Source organism: Hyla sarda, chromosome 1 (genome assembly GCF_029499605.1).
Source record: "Hyla sarda isolate aHylSar1 chromosome 1, aHylSar1.hap1, whole genome shotgun sequence".
NCBI lineage: Eukaryota > Metazoa > Chordata > Amphibia > Anura > Hylidae > Hyla > Hyla sarda.
In genome coordinates, this window is record NC_079189.1 from 47,439,767 (window position 1) to 47,458,393 (window position 18,627).

General features: G+C 42.6%; 1 protein-coding gene across 8 annotated transcripts in view; it reads right to left on the minus strand.

Annotated features, from left to right (window-relative positions):
* Positions 1 to 18,627, minus strand: part of POLN (DNA polymerase nu) — a 245,440-nt gene that overhangs the window by 154,070 nt on the left and 72,743 nt on the right. For all 8 annotated transcript variants that reach the window (XM_056554952.1, XM_056554951.1, XM_056554949.1 and 5 more), the window contains exons 18-19: positions 16,849 to 16,926; positions 7,450 to 7,564 (exon numbers count right to left, since the gene is read on the minus strand). In XM_056554952.1, coding sequence (XP_056410927.1) covers positions 7,450 to 7,564; positions 16,849 to 16,926 — 193 coding nt within the window. The remainder of the gene's footprint in view (positions 1 to 7,449; positions 7,565 to 16,848; positions 16,927 to 18,627) is intronic.

Consider the following 18,627-nt stretch of genomic DNA (forward strand, 5'->3'; position numbering starts at 1 on the left):
CTGGGAGTTGTAGTTTGCAACAGCTGGAGGCACACCGGTCGTGAAACACTGAGTTAGGTAAAAAAAAAAATCTAAGTTTCACAACCAGTGTGCCTTCAGCTGTTGCAAAACTACAACTCTCAGCAGTCACCGACAGCCAACGGGCATGCTGGGAGTTGTAGTTATGCAACCAGCAGATGCACCACTACAACTCCCAGCATGCACTTTAGCTGTTTGTGCAAGCTGGGAGTTGTAGTTATACAACAGCTGAAGGTACACTTTTCCATAGAAAAAATGTGCCTCCAGCTGTTGCAAAACCATAAGTCCCAGCATGCCCATAAGGGAATGCTGGGAGTTGTGGTGGTCTGCCTCCTGCTGTTGCATAACTACAGCTCCCAGCATGCCCTTGTTGCATGCTGGCAGCTGTTGCTGAGCAACAGCAGGAGGCTGTAACTCACCTCCTGCTGCTGCTCCATCGCAGGCTGTTCCTCGCCGCCGCCGTCGCTCCTGGGGCCCCGATCCCAACATGGACGCCGAGGATCGGGGTCTCCAGCACCCGGGGTCGTCTTCCCGCACCCGCTCACACCCTCCGGAAGAGGGGCGGAGCGGGTGCGGGAGTGACGCCCGCAGCAGGCGCCCTGATTGGTCGGCCGGTAATCCAGCCGACGAATCAGGGCGATCGTGAGGTGGCACCAGTGCCACCTCACCCCTGCAGGCTCTGGCTGTTCGGGGCCGTCAGAGATGGCCCCGAACAGCCAGTAATTCCGGGTCACCGGGTCACTGGAGACCCGATTGACTCGGAATCGCCGCAGATCGCTGGACAATTCAGTCCAGCGATCTGCGGCGATTCCGAGTCAATCGGGTCTCCAGTGACCCGGTGACCCGGAATTACTGGCTGTTCGGGGCCATCTCTGACGATCGCCGACATGGGGGGGCATAATGACCCCCCTGGGCGATATGCCGGGATGCCTGCTGAACGATTTCAGCAGGCATCCGGCTCCGGTCCCCAACCGGCTAGCGGTGGGGACCGGAATTCCCACGGGCGTATGGATACGCCCTGCGTCCTTAAGGACTCGGGATGCAGGGCGTATCCATACGCCCTGCGTCCTTAAGAGGTTAAAGAGTACCTGTCATGTTCTTGTTAAATTTTCTAATCCTCCCAGTTCACTGCCCCCATCATGATAAACCACCTCCTGCCTTTTTAAAAAAAAATTATTTCTTGTTTTCTACCTTGATATTGTTCTGTATTTTCTGCTCAGTCTCAGTCAGATTCACAGACTGGGAAGGAGTGTTCCCCAGCAGGTGTGACATCATCTGAAGCCATACAGGGGATAACTTCCTCCCTCACTTTGCTACACACAGCCCAGCGCAGTACAGTATGAGATGAGCTATGATTGGCTAAGGCTGCACACACATAACCTCAGCACTTCAGACTGCATTTCCTAATTTTGAGAGAGAGAGAGAGAGAGAGAGAGAGAGATGAGATAGATATAAGATAGATAGATATGAGATAGATAGATAGATATGAGATAGATAGATAGATATGAGATAGATAGTTATGAGATAGATAGATATGAGATAGATAGATAGATATGAGATAGATAGATATGAGATAGATAGTTATGAGATAGATAGATATGAGATAGATAGATAGATAGATAGATAGATATCCAGCAAAAAGAAGTCCAGCAGAACACCAATCTTAGTGAAAAACTCAATGTACTTTATTCACCCAGTGGCTGCCCACTTGCAGCCTTTCTCAAGCATAGCACATGTGATACAAACAGGGTATTATATACAAGTGGTTCCAATTAGTGAAACAAGCCAGCTTAACCCCTTAAGGACTCTGGGTTTTTCCGTTTTTGCACTTTCGTTTCTTCCTTCTTACATTTTAAAAATCATCATCTTATTTTTTGCACCACCAATTCTGCAGTGACTTTAGTCATTTTACCAAAAAATCCATGGCGAACGGAAAAAAAATTCATTGTGCAACAAAATTGAAGAAAAAATGCAATTTTGTAACTTTTGGGGGCTTTCGTTTCTACGCAGTGCATTTTCTGGTAAGAATAACACTTTTTCTTTATTTTGTAGGTCCATACGATTAAAATGATACCCTACTTATATAGGTTTGAATTTGTTGTACTTCTGGAAAAAATCATAACTACATCCACGAAAATGAATACGTTTAAAATTGTCATATTTTGACTCCTATAACTTTATTATTTTACCATTTATGGGGCAGTATGAGGGCTCATTTTTCGCGCCGTGATCTGGAGTTTTTACCGGTACCATTTTTAGATTGATCGGACTTTTTTGATCGCTTTTTATTCATTTTTCATGATATAAAAAGTGACCAAAAATACGCTATTATGGATTTTGGAATTTTTTTACGCGTACGCCATTGACCGTTCAGTTTAATTAATGATATATTGTTATAGTACAGACATTTCCGCATGCGGCGATACCACATATATTTATATTTATTTTTATTTACACAGTTTTTTTTTTAATGGGAAAAGGGGGCTGATTCTTACTTTTATTAGGTAAGGTGTTAAATGATCTTTATTAACTTTTTTACCCTTTTTGTTTTTTACCCCCTGGTGGCTATTTCACTGCACATGCCGATCTTATACACAGATCATTGCCGTGCATTGACACGGCAAAGACCGGTGTAATCGGCGGTCGAATGCTCAAGCCTGGATTTCAGGCGTGGAGCAATCAATTGCCGATCGTACGTGATGGAGGCAGGTAAGGGGACCTTCGCTCGCGTTCTAGCTGATCGGGACATCGCGATTTCGCCGCGATGGTCCCGATCAGCCCGACTGAGCTGCCGGGAAGAATTTACTTTCATTTTAGACATGGCGATCAAATTTGAACGCTGCGTCTAAAGGTTTACTAGCACGCGGCACAACGATCGGTGCCGCGCGATATTAGCCCAGGGTCCCGGCTGTCATAAGCCACCGGGACCGACCCGATTTGACGCAGGGTCACGGGTCCTGCGTCCTTAACAGGTTAAGTGTATGATCATCTGATCTCTCAATAGGTAACCGTTAACGCTATACCAGCTGTCACCAGATAGTAAACAGGGAGAGAATAGAACATTATTTTCAGGACCGACTGGGGGAGACAGGGAGAGTGAACCCTAAAACTGACCCTGAAAACACTCTCCCTGTCTACTTGCCCATCCATCCTAAATGATGGATCGACAACTGGGTGCCGGTCCTTTCCAGCGCTAAAGTGCAGTGGCATAAAAACAAATAATAAAACACAGTTGGTCACGAGCCAGAACATTACAGAAACATAAATCCTGGACTCGGATAACTAACATAAACAGATAAAGTTCAGAGGACACAGATCAGAGAGTTAGCACAAAGGAACACTATAGACCAATGGTAAAGCACAGAGGAAACACAATTCAGTGATCAAGAACTCTATGATCAGTGCATGTACTAACAAACTCTAAAGATCCTTTCAACCAAATAGGATATAAATATAGGACACTGTTCACACTGGACACAGATAACTAACTAACAGATTAGGTCCAGAACACAAGACTGGGAAACGGATGAGTCTGCATAGCAACAAACATGAATAATAAACTCAATACCCCAGAACACCTCCAGTAAACACTGGAATGTCTTGATACCAGAACGCAATCTCCCAGAGTCCGATATGGAGCACGGAGATCTCTTGTCCTAATTCTCAATTCCCCATAAAAAAGGTAACAGGGATGTCTTGTTACAAAAATACAGAAAATGGATACAGTGTGAACAGCTACTTAGCAGAAAGGACATACTAATCAAACACAGATTAAAATCTACTATGAGCATGCTATATAACCATGGCTAAAAACCCAAAGATAAATACAAAGTGCATGCTAAGGCAAAATAGTAGATTTAAAGCTCAAACAAACAAAGTGTTTCACCAACAGCTTCATAGCAGCATGTCATTCACCAGCCCAGAAGCTTGACTGAGCTGGAGATTTCTAGGTACATCTGCACAGCTATTGGGTGAAAAGATAAAAGCTTTAACTATTTCCTAGCCAGGAAAATATCAACCTGTTCAGACACAACCAAAATCCAATGGCCGAGTCTGAACAGAAACCAAGACAGACATTACAATTATATGCAATAGATAGATGGATAGAGATAGCAGACCCAGTATACACTGACAAGAAAAGATAATTTGGAGTATAATAGGAAAAATTATAGAATAGTTAAAAGGAGTAGAAATATATCAAATAAAAATAAAATAAGCATAAAAAAGAAATATAACACAAGTAAAATTAAGTATTAAATGTGATTGCGCTCACGTGACCGTTTACTCTAAGACATGCTATTTTGAAGTATCTTGATAAAAATAAATGAATGACTCCATATCAGCATGGCTTTATGAGGGATCGGTCCTGTCAAACTAACCTGATCAGCTTTTATGAGGAGGTGAGCTCCAGACTGGACCAGGAGGGATCGCTGGATGTCATATATCTGGATTTTTCCAAAGCATTTGATACGGTTCCACATAAAATGAGAGGTTTGTACATAAAATGAGAGGGATTGGGCTGGGGGGAGAATGTGTGCAAGTGGGTAAGTAACTGGCTCAGTGATAGGAAACAGATGGTGGTTATTAATGCTACTTATTCTGATTGGGTGACTGTTACTAGTGGGAAGTGGCAGATGAGGTTCAACACTGATAAATGTAAGGTTATGCACATGGGGAAGAAAAATCTGGGCTAGGATTATGTATTAAATGGGAGAACACTTGGGACAACTGACATGGAAAAGGACTTGGGAGTCTTAGTTAATAGTAAATTTAGCTGTAGAGACCAGTGTCGGGCAGCTGCTGCCAAGGCAAATAAAAGCATGGGGTGCATCAATAGGGGCATAGATGCCCACGACAAGGAAATAATTCTACCGCTGTACAAATCACTAGTCAGACCACACATAGAATACTGTGTACAGTACTGGGAACCAGTGTACAAGAAAGATATAGTGGAGCTGGAGAGGGTTCAAAGACGGGCAACCAGGGTAATATCGGGAATGGGAGGACTACAGTATCCAGAAAGATTATCAAAATTGGGGTTATTTAGTTTAGAAAAAAGAAGGCTTAGGGGCGACCTAAAACTATGTATAAATATATCAGGGGACAGTACAGAGATTTCTCCCAGGACTGTATCTATTAGAAGGGGGCATCCTCTACGTCTTGAGGAAAGAAGGTTTCTACACCAGCACAGATGGGGGTTCTTTACTGTAAGAGCAGTGAGACTATGGAACTCTCTGCCAGAGGAGGTGGTCATGGTGAACTCTGTAAAAGAGTTCAAAAAGGGTCTGAATGCATTTTTGGAGAAAAATAACATTGCTGGTTATGTATACTAGATTTATCGAGACAGAACGTTGATCCAGGGATTTATTCTGATGCCATATTTGGAGTCAGGAAGGAATTTTTACCTCTAGTATGAGGGTTTTTTGCCTTCCTCTGGATCAACTCAACTCAGTAGGGACTTATTAGAGGTATAGGTTGAACTTGATGGACTCTGGTCTTTTTTCAACCTTATGAACTATGTTACTATGTTACTCAGATACACGCAGGCGCAGTGGATTCTACTCCACGCTTATGGCGCCATGTTGTCCCTACATAGCGGCATCACCTCTTTGTATATTTGTATATATTTGTAATTCTGTATTATAATCATGTGTTTGCAATTAATTTATGATCATGTGTGATCTATTGCATAATTTATGTATAGTTATGGGAGTCATGTTTTTCAAGCATCTTTTATTAGATTTTAAACACTATTGCACATCTGTATGCACTGTATTATATGTATGGCACGGAAAAATAGATATGGACAAGAAGAGATGATCCAGCTCTTGCAGGTAAAAACTAGGTTTTATTGGCACCCAACCACAGGAAACATGGACAGAAGTAACGCATTTCAAGCGCCAAACACTGCGCTCTTAGTCATGTATGACTAAGAGCGCAGTGTTTGGCGCTTGAAACACGTTACTTCTGTCCATGTTTCCTGTAGTTGGGTGCCAATAAAACCTAGTTTTTACCTGCAAGAGCTGGATCATCTCTTCTTGTCTATTTGCTTGTGGCTGACACAGTCCGGTGTCGTAGATCCGCTGCTCCATCTGTCCGGGCTGGGTGAGCTGGAGCTCTCTCTCTGTCCACGGAAAAATAGATATATATGAATAATTAAAAGGTTTTTATACTTTCATGTTTAATTGTGATTTGATCGATATTGGATTCACGTGATTTGTCATTATATCACTTTTGCTGGGTATTTATACCCCCTATAATGTGTGGATCACTAAGCTTTAAAATGGTTCCATAGGAGCAGAAACATTGCTGTGTTGAGACATGAATGAATAAATGCACTTTGTTTATTTGAGTGCTGCACCATTGGAATTTCTTTATCTGGAGGGACCCTGATCAGGTTTAGGGCGCTGGCACCACAACTACAGATTTGGCTGAGTAGTCCTGCGACTTTTTTCTATTTTTTATTGATAGATAGATATGAGATAGATGGATAGGTAGATAGATAGATATGAGATAGATGGATGGATGGATAGATGAGGAAATGTAATCATCAAAGCCTCTATGTGCCATTACGGCTCCCAGGCCTGACCCACGCTCTTACATTCTGTCCTGCTGATAAAGAGCCTCGGGTTATTAGTCCCTTAGCAACTAAAATGTTACAAATGCTTCACTGCCATATAATTGTGCCTCATATTGTAAGTGCTTTCTCCAAGCCTCAGTCCGTCATTCTGTAGCTCTGCATCTAGCATGGCCAGGTTATTGGCTCATTAACAGGATACAACAGCCACATATCCAAAAGCTTTTGCCAGAATCAATAGTAACATATGCATGTGGCCATTGTGACCCTTTCTAACCTTTCTGTATTACAATATAGATGCATTCCCTATGAAATAACAATTCTAGAATATATTTTCTTATTGCTGTTGTCCCATTCTTACTAATAATTTATCACTCAATTGCCAACTGAGTGTTACCAGCTGGTAGCGTGTGCGTACACAATGTAGCAGTGTCAGATTTGACTGGATTGTGTTGGACAGTGTATGGACACAATTGGCTATTTATGTATACATTTCTAGTTAAACTAACAAATAAATAGTATAACACAGAGCTGTAACAAATATGCTCCAGAATTGTTACTTCGCGTGGCGTTGGTGTGCAGGCTCTGGTATGTCCTTCATATGAGGATATACTGGCGAATGTCTCAATTTTAACATCAGTGTTGAGGGATAGCCAATGTCATTGTATACATCTACCACAGTAGTGCACCATATTCCTGTATTGTATTATCCCCCAAGGATATTAGAAAGTTCTACAATTCCTCATAATATAAATTCTCTCTCTCCTCATAATATACATTCTCTCTCTCATCATTGTGGTATAGTGATGCAATTTGTTTTCTAATTAATAATACTCAATATAACTTATACTCACCACTGGGAAGCTAGGGCTGTAAATACATCAGTTCTTTCTGTTTCATGGAATAATTTCAGAATGGCTGGATCAGCAGAAAAGTGAGCAAGTAAACGCAGTTCTATCTGAGAAAAATCTGTAAAGAATTTTATTTTTTTTACCTAGCATAAAATAATCAATTAGATGGGTAGAAACACAACACATAATGAGAACTCGGCCTCCAGTGCTAATAGATCAGGAAATGCAATGCCAGCACTTTTATAAAATACATAACATTAGGACTATGTTGCGGTGTTTAAGGGTCTGTTCTCTTTTACTTTATATTAAGCACATGTGCCAGGAAAGCTCCCAGTGCACAAGTCAAGCATATCCATTAGTCCTCATACCCCACACATATGCAAAAAGAGTGTCAAGAGTGTTTAAAAGACCTTTTTCTACTATATAGGAAGCTGTACTGTGATAGCCTGGGGAGTGTAGGGTATGGGGAGTGTAGCTGTGCAGTAATTAAAGGGTGCTTGTTAACCCTTGCTAGTCGTGACGCCAGGGTGAGGGTTCTTCAATAACGCTTTTCTACCGCCACCCTTCCCAAGAGCGATAGGGAGGTAGATAAGAAGAATAGATTGTCCACAACCGGAGAGTTTCTGAAACAGCATTAACTTTTACTGAAGGTTTTCTGCAAGCTTCAATAATACAACACTCTCTGAGCATAACAACAGCTTTTCTTGGAGATTGACAAAGGTTGGGACTTTAGCAATAAGAGTCTTTTAGTACTATGCGTTGCTCCACTGGATTTAGGGGTTAGTTGCGGTCAAGTAGTCACGCTAGCATTAGCGGGGATTTAGATTTGAACTCACGGTTTTGGTTGCGCTGAGGCCAGAGGTTTTGAGGCCTAGCGTGTCTTTGAAAGTTGTGTAGCACCGTCCTGTTAGTCCAGCATCCACGAGAGCAGCAACCCAAGAGAGCGATAATTGAACGCAGCTTCTTTATGTGGGCAGGGGCTGGACTAACGTTAATTGGTCCATACTGATGTCAATCCCCATTACAGAGATTTGTGGGTAACACGTGACCCAAGGACCTCTTAAGGTCCTACAACATACCATAGAGGTTACTAGCATGGTCACATGAACGAAGGTCCTGCGATGCTGAACAAGGTAAGTACTATACATTACTATGGAAAATATAATTATTAAATATATACATATATATTAACATTAGACATAGACTTTAGGAGAGGCGGCTAGGGGCTGTCCCACCTGAGGAACCCTACCTGAACGTAGTTACTCTGACTTTGGGGACCTCTACACTAGGTACGGTATGCAATATGGTACTGGGACACCACAGTACTTTTATGGCTGCTTCTCTACATGGCAAAAAGTATGCTGCACAGTATGCCTATACACTCCAATGGAAGTCAATGGCAACAGATGCCACAATATAAAAGAGGTGTATATATGGATATATATACTGATTGCATATTTTCTCAAATCGGGGCTTATATAGTTAGTTAAATACTAAATAGTTGTAAATAAATTGATTTATGTGTTGGTGGTATAAGGTGAAAGAAAGAAAAGGATGTGATATATATATATATATATATATATATATATATATCCAGGTATATCACCTGAGTATATGTGTATGTAGAAAATGTGTATAAATATTAAGTAGAAATTACAATAAGTGATTGGGTGATGTGAGTGGATAGTGTATGGGTGGTAAATAAGTGATTTAGGAGAATTCAATATATTTCAATATTTATTTATAATATAGTGACTATCTACCCCTGCAGGGCCCTTGCATAGGGTAGAATAGTACAATTGATAGTAAAATAGTTTAAAATGTATAACTTTTAATTAAAAATAATAAAAAAATAATAATAAAGCTTATAAAACTTATACACATATATACATATATATATATATATATATATATATATATATATACAGGTGTGTATATATATGGAAACCAGCTATTGTTCGCTTTCCAGGATAAAAGGCAATAGTATTGGATAACCTTGCAGTATTATAGTTTGTATCCGGTTTGTGAAGATAGTTTAGTGTTCAATTGTTAGTATCACAATGGTTGTGGTAAAACGTGGATACCGGTATCCTTAAAAAAATTGTTTTTATAGCATATATTCCTATGGACAAAGGTGGTATATTGCAATTATGTATCCATATGATGGTGCACAGCACCACTTACCGATCCTCCTAGCGGTAATCCTAGGCACACAGTCAGGCTGGCGCGGCTTGCATCCGGCTCTAGGTTGGTAGATGCCTGTCTGGAGGATAAGCCGCAAAGCAGGTACGTGGGATCCCGTGATGCCGGACTGGCACGGCTGGCGTCCAGCCGATGGAAACTGTCCGGGCTGAGCGGGTGTCCACGGAAGCGGTGGTAAAATAGAGGATCAGCAGTGGATGCTGGCAATGGATACTGGCAGTGTCCTCGTGTGCTGATGCGCACGTATTGCAGTGGGCCCCAGTTCTAGGGTCTCCAGCGGTTGCAAATCGTAAAGTGTGTTCCTGGCTTTTGATCAAGGTGTCTGTATCAGACTGCTGGTATAAGGTGGGTGGGCTAGACACGTTTCGAGACACGCTTCGGTCTCTTTTTCAATAGCTATTGAAAAAGAGACCAAAGCGTGTCTTGAAACGGTTGTATGGGTTACACAACCGTGTCTCGAAAAGGTTGTATGGGTTACACAACCTTGGAATGAGTACTCATCTGGCAGTGAATTCCATACAATCACATTTTCGGTTGCAGCTACCTCCCTACATTTTTCATTTTAGATGCCACAATATGCCTATACACTGGCATGCATTGAAGGCACACATCTGTGAACAATCCATGCAAATATGCTTTATGGACAAAGGTGCAGGCACTTTTACAACATCCCATTCTTAATATATAGGCATCAATATGGACATTCCCCTCCCCCTTTTAAAGATATAACAGTTCCCACTCCTCTGGGAAGACTTCTTACAAGATTTTAGAGGTGTCTGTGGAAAATTTTCTCTATTTATCCAGAAGAGCATTTATAAGATCTGATACTGCTGTTGAATGAGAGGGTTTTGATTGCAATTTCCATTCTGATTCATCCCATGTTGGATTGGGTTGAGATGCAGCAAGTCAAGTTCTTCCACAACAGACTCCTCCAACCATGGCTTTATGGCCCTTGCCTTGTGCACTGGGACACAGCTGGAGAAAAATAGGGCCGAGCCCAATCTGGCAGAAGTAAAAAAAACGAATCCTGATTCACAATCTGTATTATAGTCTATTTACTACTCTGTAGGCTCCAAAGCCAAAATCTCATGAATTCTCTGATAACTTGACAATTGCTTACACTGGTGACTTACATTCTTGTTAGACTATTATACACACCAAGGCACTACACAGTAATCTAATGTAAGAAAAGCCACCATACACATTAGATTGAAGTAGATTGATAGTGAAACACTGAATGACCGATTATCTAGTAAGCAATTGTCTCACAGACACAGCTATACACATGTTACCCCATATTGAGAGTTACAGTTAGTCAAACTAGTCGTACACAATTAAACATGGAGAAGAATGAACAATCTGTCTGGGAATGTTCTGGGAATGTCCTTTCAGTACAGGTTGCTTGTCCGAACACTGGCTGCAGTGATGTCCCATCTTGCCCAGCCATTCTCTAAGTTGCAGTATGACACATTGGGCCCGGGTGCTTCTGTTTTCGACGCTGCAGCTTCAGGAAGAAAATCACTGCAGGAGACCGGAGCAGGACACCTGAGGCACCGCGGGTGCACTAGAGGTAAGTAGATGTTTATTTATTTATTTATTTTTTATCTCCCACACAATGGCCATGATTAGAAAAAAGAAAAACCTTCCCATCGGAGCTGGGATCCCCTCAACTCCTATAGCTATGACACTGGACAGGGGTCCACTACTGAAAATTTTCAGTAATTTGCTTTACAGCAGCTCTTCTGTTGGATTGGACCAGATGGGCACTACCTCTCACTTCCCACATGCATCAGTGAGTCTTGGGCACTTAAGACCTTGTTGCCAATTCACCGGTTGTCCTTCTTTGGAGCATTTTTGATAGGTTCCTGTATACTGGGAATACCACACAAGCTATGCTGGTTTGGAGATACTGTGACCCAGCTGTCTAGCAATCAGAATTTGGCCTTTGTCAAACTCACTCAGATCCTTATCCTTAGCCATTTTTCCTGCTTCCAACTCCATCAACTTCAATAATTCACTGCAAGATTAGGCTGAAAAAATACACTACCGATACCCTTATTAGGGAAATCAATCAACTTCAGAACACCAGTGCCAAAAAGGCACAAAAAGCCCATTACCCCTAATAATAAAACTTAACTTTTATTTGATATTTATTTGATATATATGGTGTTCTCAAGATTAGGTTGGGCTCACATGTTGTATTTTGGTCAGTATTTGGTTCTCTGTTTGGTGCTCATTTTAGTCAGTATTTTCAATACAATTATAGTTTTTCTCTTTGTCTGTTACTGTGGTGTCCCGGTACTGTATTGCATACCGTACTTTGTATGGTGGTCCCCAAAGTCAGAAAGTCAGAGTAACTACGCTCAGGTAGGGTCCCCCAGGTGGGACAGCCCCTAGTCGCCTCTTCTCTACTCTAATTCTGTGATGTTCATATATGTATATATTTAATAATAATGTGTATATTTAATATAATGTATAGTATACTTACCTTGACCTTCGGTCATGTGACTGGGTTAAATCATCTATGGTATGTTAGAGGACCTTTGGAGGTCCTTGGGTCACATGTTACCCATAATCCTGTGTGAAGGTGATTGACATCTGTATTGGACCAATTAGCACTAGTCCAGCCCCTGCCCATATAAGGGAGCTGTAGCCAATTATCGCTCTCTTGGGTTGCGGCTCTCGTGGATGCCGGACTAGCAGGACGGATCTGCGGAACTTTCAAAGACACACTAGGCCAGAAAACCTACCAGCCTCAGCAGAACCTAAACCCGTGAGTTCTAAACTAATCCCCGCTAAAGCTAGCGTGACTACTGGACCGCAACTAAATCCCCTAAATCCAGTGGAACAACGCATACCAATCTAAAGACTCTAAATTGCTTAAGGTCCCAACCTTTGTCAATCTCCAAGAGAATTTGCATTTGTAGAGACTGTTCCTGTTGTGAAGTTGCATAAAATCCTCAGTAAAAGTTCCAACTGTTTTCAGCAAACTCTCCGGTTGTGGACATTCAATTATTCAATACCTCCCTATCGCTCTTGGGAAGGGTGGCGGTAGGACAAGCATTACTGAGGACCCCTCACCCTGGCGTCACAAATAGCAAGGGTTAATCAGACACCCTTCAGTCACCGCACAGCTACACCCCATATACCCTACTCCCCCCAGGCTATCACATAACATTTAAGGTTTTGGCTAAAAATACCGAGCAAATACTTTGTGTGAAGCAAGACTTCTTTATTAATAATAAGTTATAATAACCCACTTTCTACATTCAGTTAACAGATGCAGAGGGCAAACATTAAATACAGACTGTGTCCTTGAGAAATTGTGTAAGGAACCCCACAACTATGGTGACTGCAATGAATTTCAATCTAGCAAATATTTACATTTGTGTCATTAACGCTATCCAGTATGACCGAAGAATAAATCACAGCATAGTTATTACGCTCCGCAGGGTGCAAGTAATCACTGGAAAAGCATTGCAGGATGTAGAAGCAAAGGTCTCCCTCTTGTGGACACCAGCATCTCACAGAGGTAAGAACAACCTTGTAACACACTTCATATGATCCGAAATGGGCATTCAAGGTTCAGCACTGATTTGTATACTAAATTTGTGCCTATTCAGCATCCAAAACATGTTTTTATCTGAGCATAAGTGTTATCTGATTTGTTTTTTTTAAAGTGTACCTATCATTTGCAAAAACTTTTTATATAATGTAGAAAATAACATTATATGTATATTTGCAATATACAGGGTGGGCCATTTATATGGATACACCTTAATGAAATGGGAATGGTTGGTGATATTAACTTCCTGTTTGTGGCACATTAGTATATGTGAGGGGGGAAACTTTTCAAGATGGGTGATGACCATGGCGGTCATTTTTAAGTTAACTTTACAGCCCCTGTAGCATAGTCAAATAAAAAAAAAATCCTGGAATACCCCTTTAATTGGTGAAATACCTCACAGAATACATTGCTGTCTATGGGAATCAGCAATGTTCATGCAGTCCTAGCACTCACTTATTTAGTCTGCGTCGGCCACCCTCGAAATGTTCAGCAGGAATATTTCCGGCTGAGGATTATGTAATGTAAACCCAGACTAAGTGTTCAACTGTCTCTCTACAGTGCTAGATTCACAGTGACACTGCCTATTGCTGCTGTGAAAGGTCTACCATGCTGCTGCTCCTATGAGTTAGGCCCCATTCACACCATGGACTCCGCCTTGTACCAGACTCCTATTGATTTCAATGGGTTTTTCAGGGCTCAGTTCATGCGTCGGAATTTTTGTGACAGAACTTTCAAAGAGGAACTGGATTCCAGCGGAAGGAGTGGCAGAATCTGTTGTCACGTACCTGGATGCGGATGTCACGGAGCTGGTAGTGAATCCTCTACCTGTGTGGCTAATGACTCGGACCGTATCGGGGAGCTGAGTCTAAGGTGCCGCTGGTCTTCACCAGAGCCTGCCGCAAAGCAGGATGGATTTGCTGCGGCAGGCGACACCCAGGTCGCTACCCCCGACAGGGCTCGACCACACAGGTACTGGGAAAGGCGCGGTACAAGAGGATGAGACAGAGGCGTAGTCAACGTAACAGAAGGTCAAGTAGGCGGCAAAGGTTCGGAGTCAATAAACGTAGCAAGAGGGTCTGGAAACACAGGTAGACAAAACAGGCTATGGGAACGCTTTCTCTAGGCAATGAGCACTGAAGATCCGGCAGGGGAGTGTGGGAGGTGCAACAACTTTATAATGTGCTGTTCAGGTGCATACTAATTATGGGTTTACTGGCCCATTAAATATCAGAGCACCAGCGTGCGCGCCCTAGGAGACGGGGACACGCGCGCTGGAGCTGAGACACAGTCGGAGGCAGCCAAAGAACTAGGTAAGTGGCGGGCGGGCACACGCACGCGGTCACGTCCCGCGATGCGAATCCCGGCCCCGCCGGGAACAGGGACAGTGCGCTCACGGCCGACATGTGCGGCCGGAGCGCAGGTTGTAACATCTGTTTACGTTCCAATTGTCAATGGAGCAGCGATTATACACACGACAAATTCCCATCTACATATGCATCAGTTCTGGATCATTTCTGTGCATCCACAGAGGAATTCCTCTCTTAATTTCCACAGTGTGAACATAAGTAACCCTAATAGGGTAACAGGATCTCCTCACCTGAATGCACAATAACGATGGTTAGGCCGTGTTCACATGGCAGAATTTCTGCACTGAATTCTACATGGAATTCTGCATGAAAGTTCTACATGAATTTATAGCCAATACACTTCAATGGGATTTCACTGTCCCATTCACACAGCAGAATTTCCACTGTTGGAATTTCATTGAAGTGAATTGGCTATAAATTAATGCAGAATTTTCATGCAGAAATGCTTCCTATCTGCATAAATTCTGCATTCACATTGATTTTCGGCAAATTCCACAGTTTTTCAACATTTGTGGAGTCGGATGGGGAATTCATGTGGAATTTGTATGAGTAATTTCCACACCAATTCTGCATGATTCCACAAATGTTGAATAATTAATTTAATAATTAATTTAATAAAGCTTGTGCGGATTCCGGGTGGAATCTGCATGCATTCCACACACATTCTGGGCAAATTCTGCACAAATACGGCAGAAATCAAGCCCCATTCACTTCAATTGGATTCTGTAGCCAAAGTTATTTATTTTCGGACTGCGAAAATCAGGGGTAGATGGTACAACACACAGTACGGAGCAGAGTAGAAGGGGTGCAGTGTAAACTTTGGGAGCACTGTTGCCTTGCTGGGACTTATGGGGAGTTTTACCCACTTGAATTATATAGACTTGAGATTTGAGACTTGAAGATATCCCACGCTGACTAGGGTTCTGACAAGGTCCAATTACTAACCCCGCCAGGGTATGATTCACCAATTGTACGGGGGAACGCTTGCAGAATGGTGGGGCTGACTTGATGAAATATTTTCTTTAGGCTTCCCTCTGGATCACCACACAATCTCCTTTCCACACTGCAGCTCACGTGGAGCTCTGCACACAGCAGTGACTGGAACTAATCTGGGGCAACTCCTACCCCCCTACACTATATACAGGACAATATGGGGGCTCCCATTGGGCAGACAGGGTCACCTGGTTGTTTCGCATCTCCTTCTTAAAGGTACAGTACATAAATGATACAAAAATATAGTGAATATAATAAAGTGCCTGAACATGATAAACAATGTAACAGTGGGCCCAACACAGGAGCAGCAGGCATGCCCGAGGAGATCCTCAGCCCACAGGACAGCCTTTGGTGCTGTGACACCACAGATCCTTAATCATGGCATAATAATTAAAGGGGTACTCCGCCCCTAGACATCTTATCCCCTATCCAAAGGATAAGGGATAAGATGTCTGATCGCGGGGGTCCCACCGCTGGGACCCCCTGCGATCTCTGCTGCGGCACTGCAGTCATCCAGTGCACAGAGCGATCTTTGATCCGTGCCTGATGACTAGCGATGCAGCGCTGACATCACGGCCATGCCCCCCTTGTGACGCCCCCTCCCATAGACTTGCATTCAGGGGACGTGGCCGTGACATCACAAGGGGAGTGGCCATGACATCACGAGCCTCCGGTGCCACAGCTGGCATTGCAAACTAACGCCAGGTGCTGCAGGGAGATCGCAGGGGGGTTCCCAGCAGCGGGAACCCCGTGATCAGACATCTTATCCCCTATCCTTTGGATAGGGAATAAGATGTCAAGGGGCGGAGTACCCCTTTAAGGATCTACCTTAATCCGAAACGTGTCAGAGTTATTTGTGGTTGGATGTATCCTGTTTGATCCAATAAAGAAGTTCCTAATTTCACTGTATCCATATCGTTGGGCATTCCTTCTTTTCTTACCATGGGACTTCTGAGCTACCTTATGTAATTTCTACAAAATAAATAGAAACGTGACACTCTTTTTTCTTCTTTGCAATTTCACCATGGTAAGGATTCCATTAAAGTTAATTGAACCTTTTTGTAAGAGCTGAACAGGCAAATCAATGCTGATTGCCGCCGTGTAAATAGGGCTTTAACATTTATTATTATAATTGCTCCAAGACTTCTCTTGTGCCGCACCACAGGGTACACAGTCTATATTTAAAGCAAATACTGTACATAGTTATTTGGGACAAAGATTATGTAATCAAAAGAAATCTAATGTTATAGCACAGTTTGCTGTGTACCTTACCTGCTGCGAGGAATGAATAGCCCTTAGTGGACACAAACATGGACCTTGGGTTGATAGCTATTTCTTCTTTGCTTTTTCCTTTTATATAGAAATACAAATTTTAAATATCAATGATAATTGGTTTATTCACGGATAGTTAGATTATGCTGACCCAAATAAGCTGCTGTACCTCACATCTGAAAATGAACAATTTAGCACACATAGCAAGTAGTATGATATTTTCCTACTCACCAGTCTTTTCTTATTTCTCAAAGTGGTCATCTGGACAACCTTTTTGGCATATCAACACTATGGGGAAATGTTTTCCAACCAGTGTGCCTCCAGCTGTTGCAAAGCTACAACTGGGAGTTGTAGTTTTGCAACAGCTGGAAGCACGCTGGTTAGGAGACACTGCTATAGGGGATTGTTCAAGAGGCGGTTCAGTTATTGGTACTGAGGTGCAGCACCAGGTAGGGTCATTACAAAACTTATGACAAACTGACTCTTGAGGGTGCCTGCGGATAGACCATCAATACTAACGTCCCAGAAAAATCTCTTTAAATGCTCATTGTAGTGGTAAAAGTAAATACAGGAAAAATGGCAATATAGGTAACCACAGCTTATGTCTCCTAAACTCCTCATGCGATGGATACACTCAGGTTACAGCTGTCCATAGAGGGAAGGGAGAGTGATTAGAGAGAGGCAGAGGCAGAATGACGCACACAGCTAGAGGCTCCAGCAGCTTGCATTTAGTGTAATATCCAACCCCAATGCTGGACTTACATCTTACTTCTTTGTACTGAACTATAATGCTCAAATCAACTGGTTTCAGAAAGTTAAACAGATTTGTAAATTACTTATATTCAAATAATCTTAATCCTTCCGGTACTTAACAGCTGCTGTATGTTCCCGAGAAAATTGTTAAGTTCTTTTCAGTCTGACCACAGTGCTCTCTGCTGACACCTCTGACTGTGTCAGGAACTGTCCAGAGTAGGAGCAAATCCCCATAGCAAACCCCTACTGCTTTGGACAGTTCCTGACACGGACAGAGGTGTCAGCAGAGAGCACTGTGGTCAGACTGAAAAGTCAGTATAGACTGGTTCCTATCTTCTAAGTATATGCGCAGGTCTCTGTGCGCATAAAACTGGCGCATGCGCTCATTTACCAAAGATCAGTCACGGACACTATCAGTCAGCGCAACTTTGTCTGCACAGTCAGGGCCACCTGTTTTTCCGACAGGATTGATCAATCAGATGACGATACATATCTCTCCCCTATTGGCTCTTTAAGAAGTACCCAGGAGTTGTTCATTCAGCTGTCCATCATGTTTTCAAGTCTTTGGGATAGGTTCTCACTCACATCAATCAGAAATATCCACTCCTATTGGAGTGACAATTTATTGATGTCTCCAAGGCTAAGTTTCCACTTGGTTTTTTTCTGGCAGTTTTTGGATATCTGCCACTGCAGTTTTTGAGCCAAAGCCAGAAGTGTATTCAAAAGGAATAGGACATATAAAGGAAGGACTTACACTTCTCCTCCCTTATGGATCCACTTTTGACTTTGGCTCAAAAACTGCAGTGGCAGTTTTCCAAAAACTGCCAGAAGAAAACCAAAGTGGAAACTTAGACTTAGGCTGGGTTCACACTATGTTTTCTCCCATACGGGAGCGCATACGGCAGGGGGAGCTAAAAGCTCGCGCTCCTGTATGTGACCGTATGCGCTCCCGTATGTCATTCATTTCAATGAGCCGACCGGAGTGAAACGTTCGGTCCGGTCGGCTCATTTTTGCGCCGTATGCGC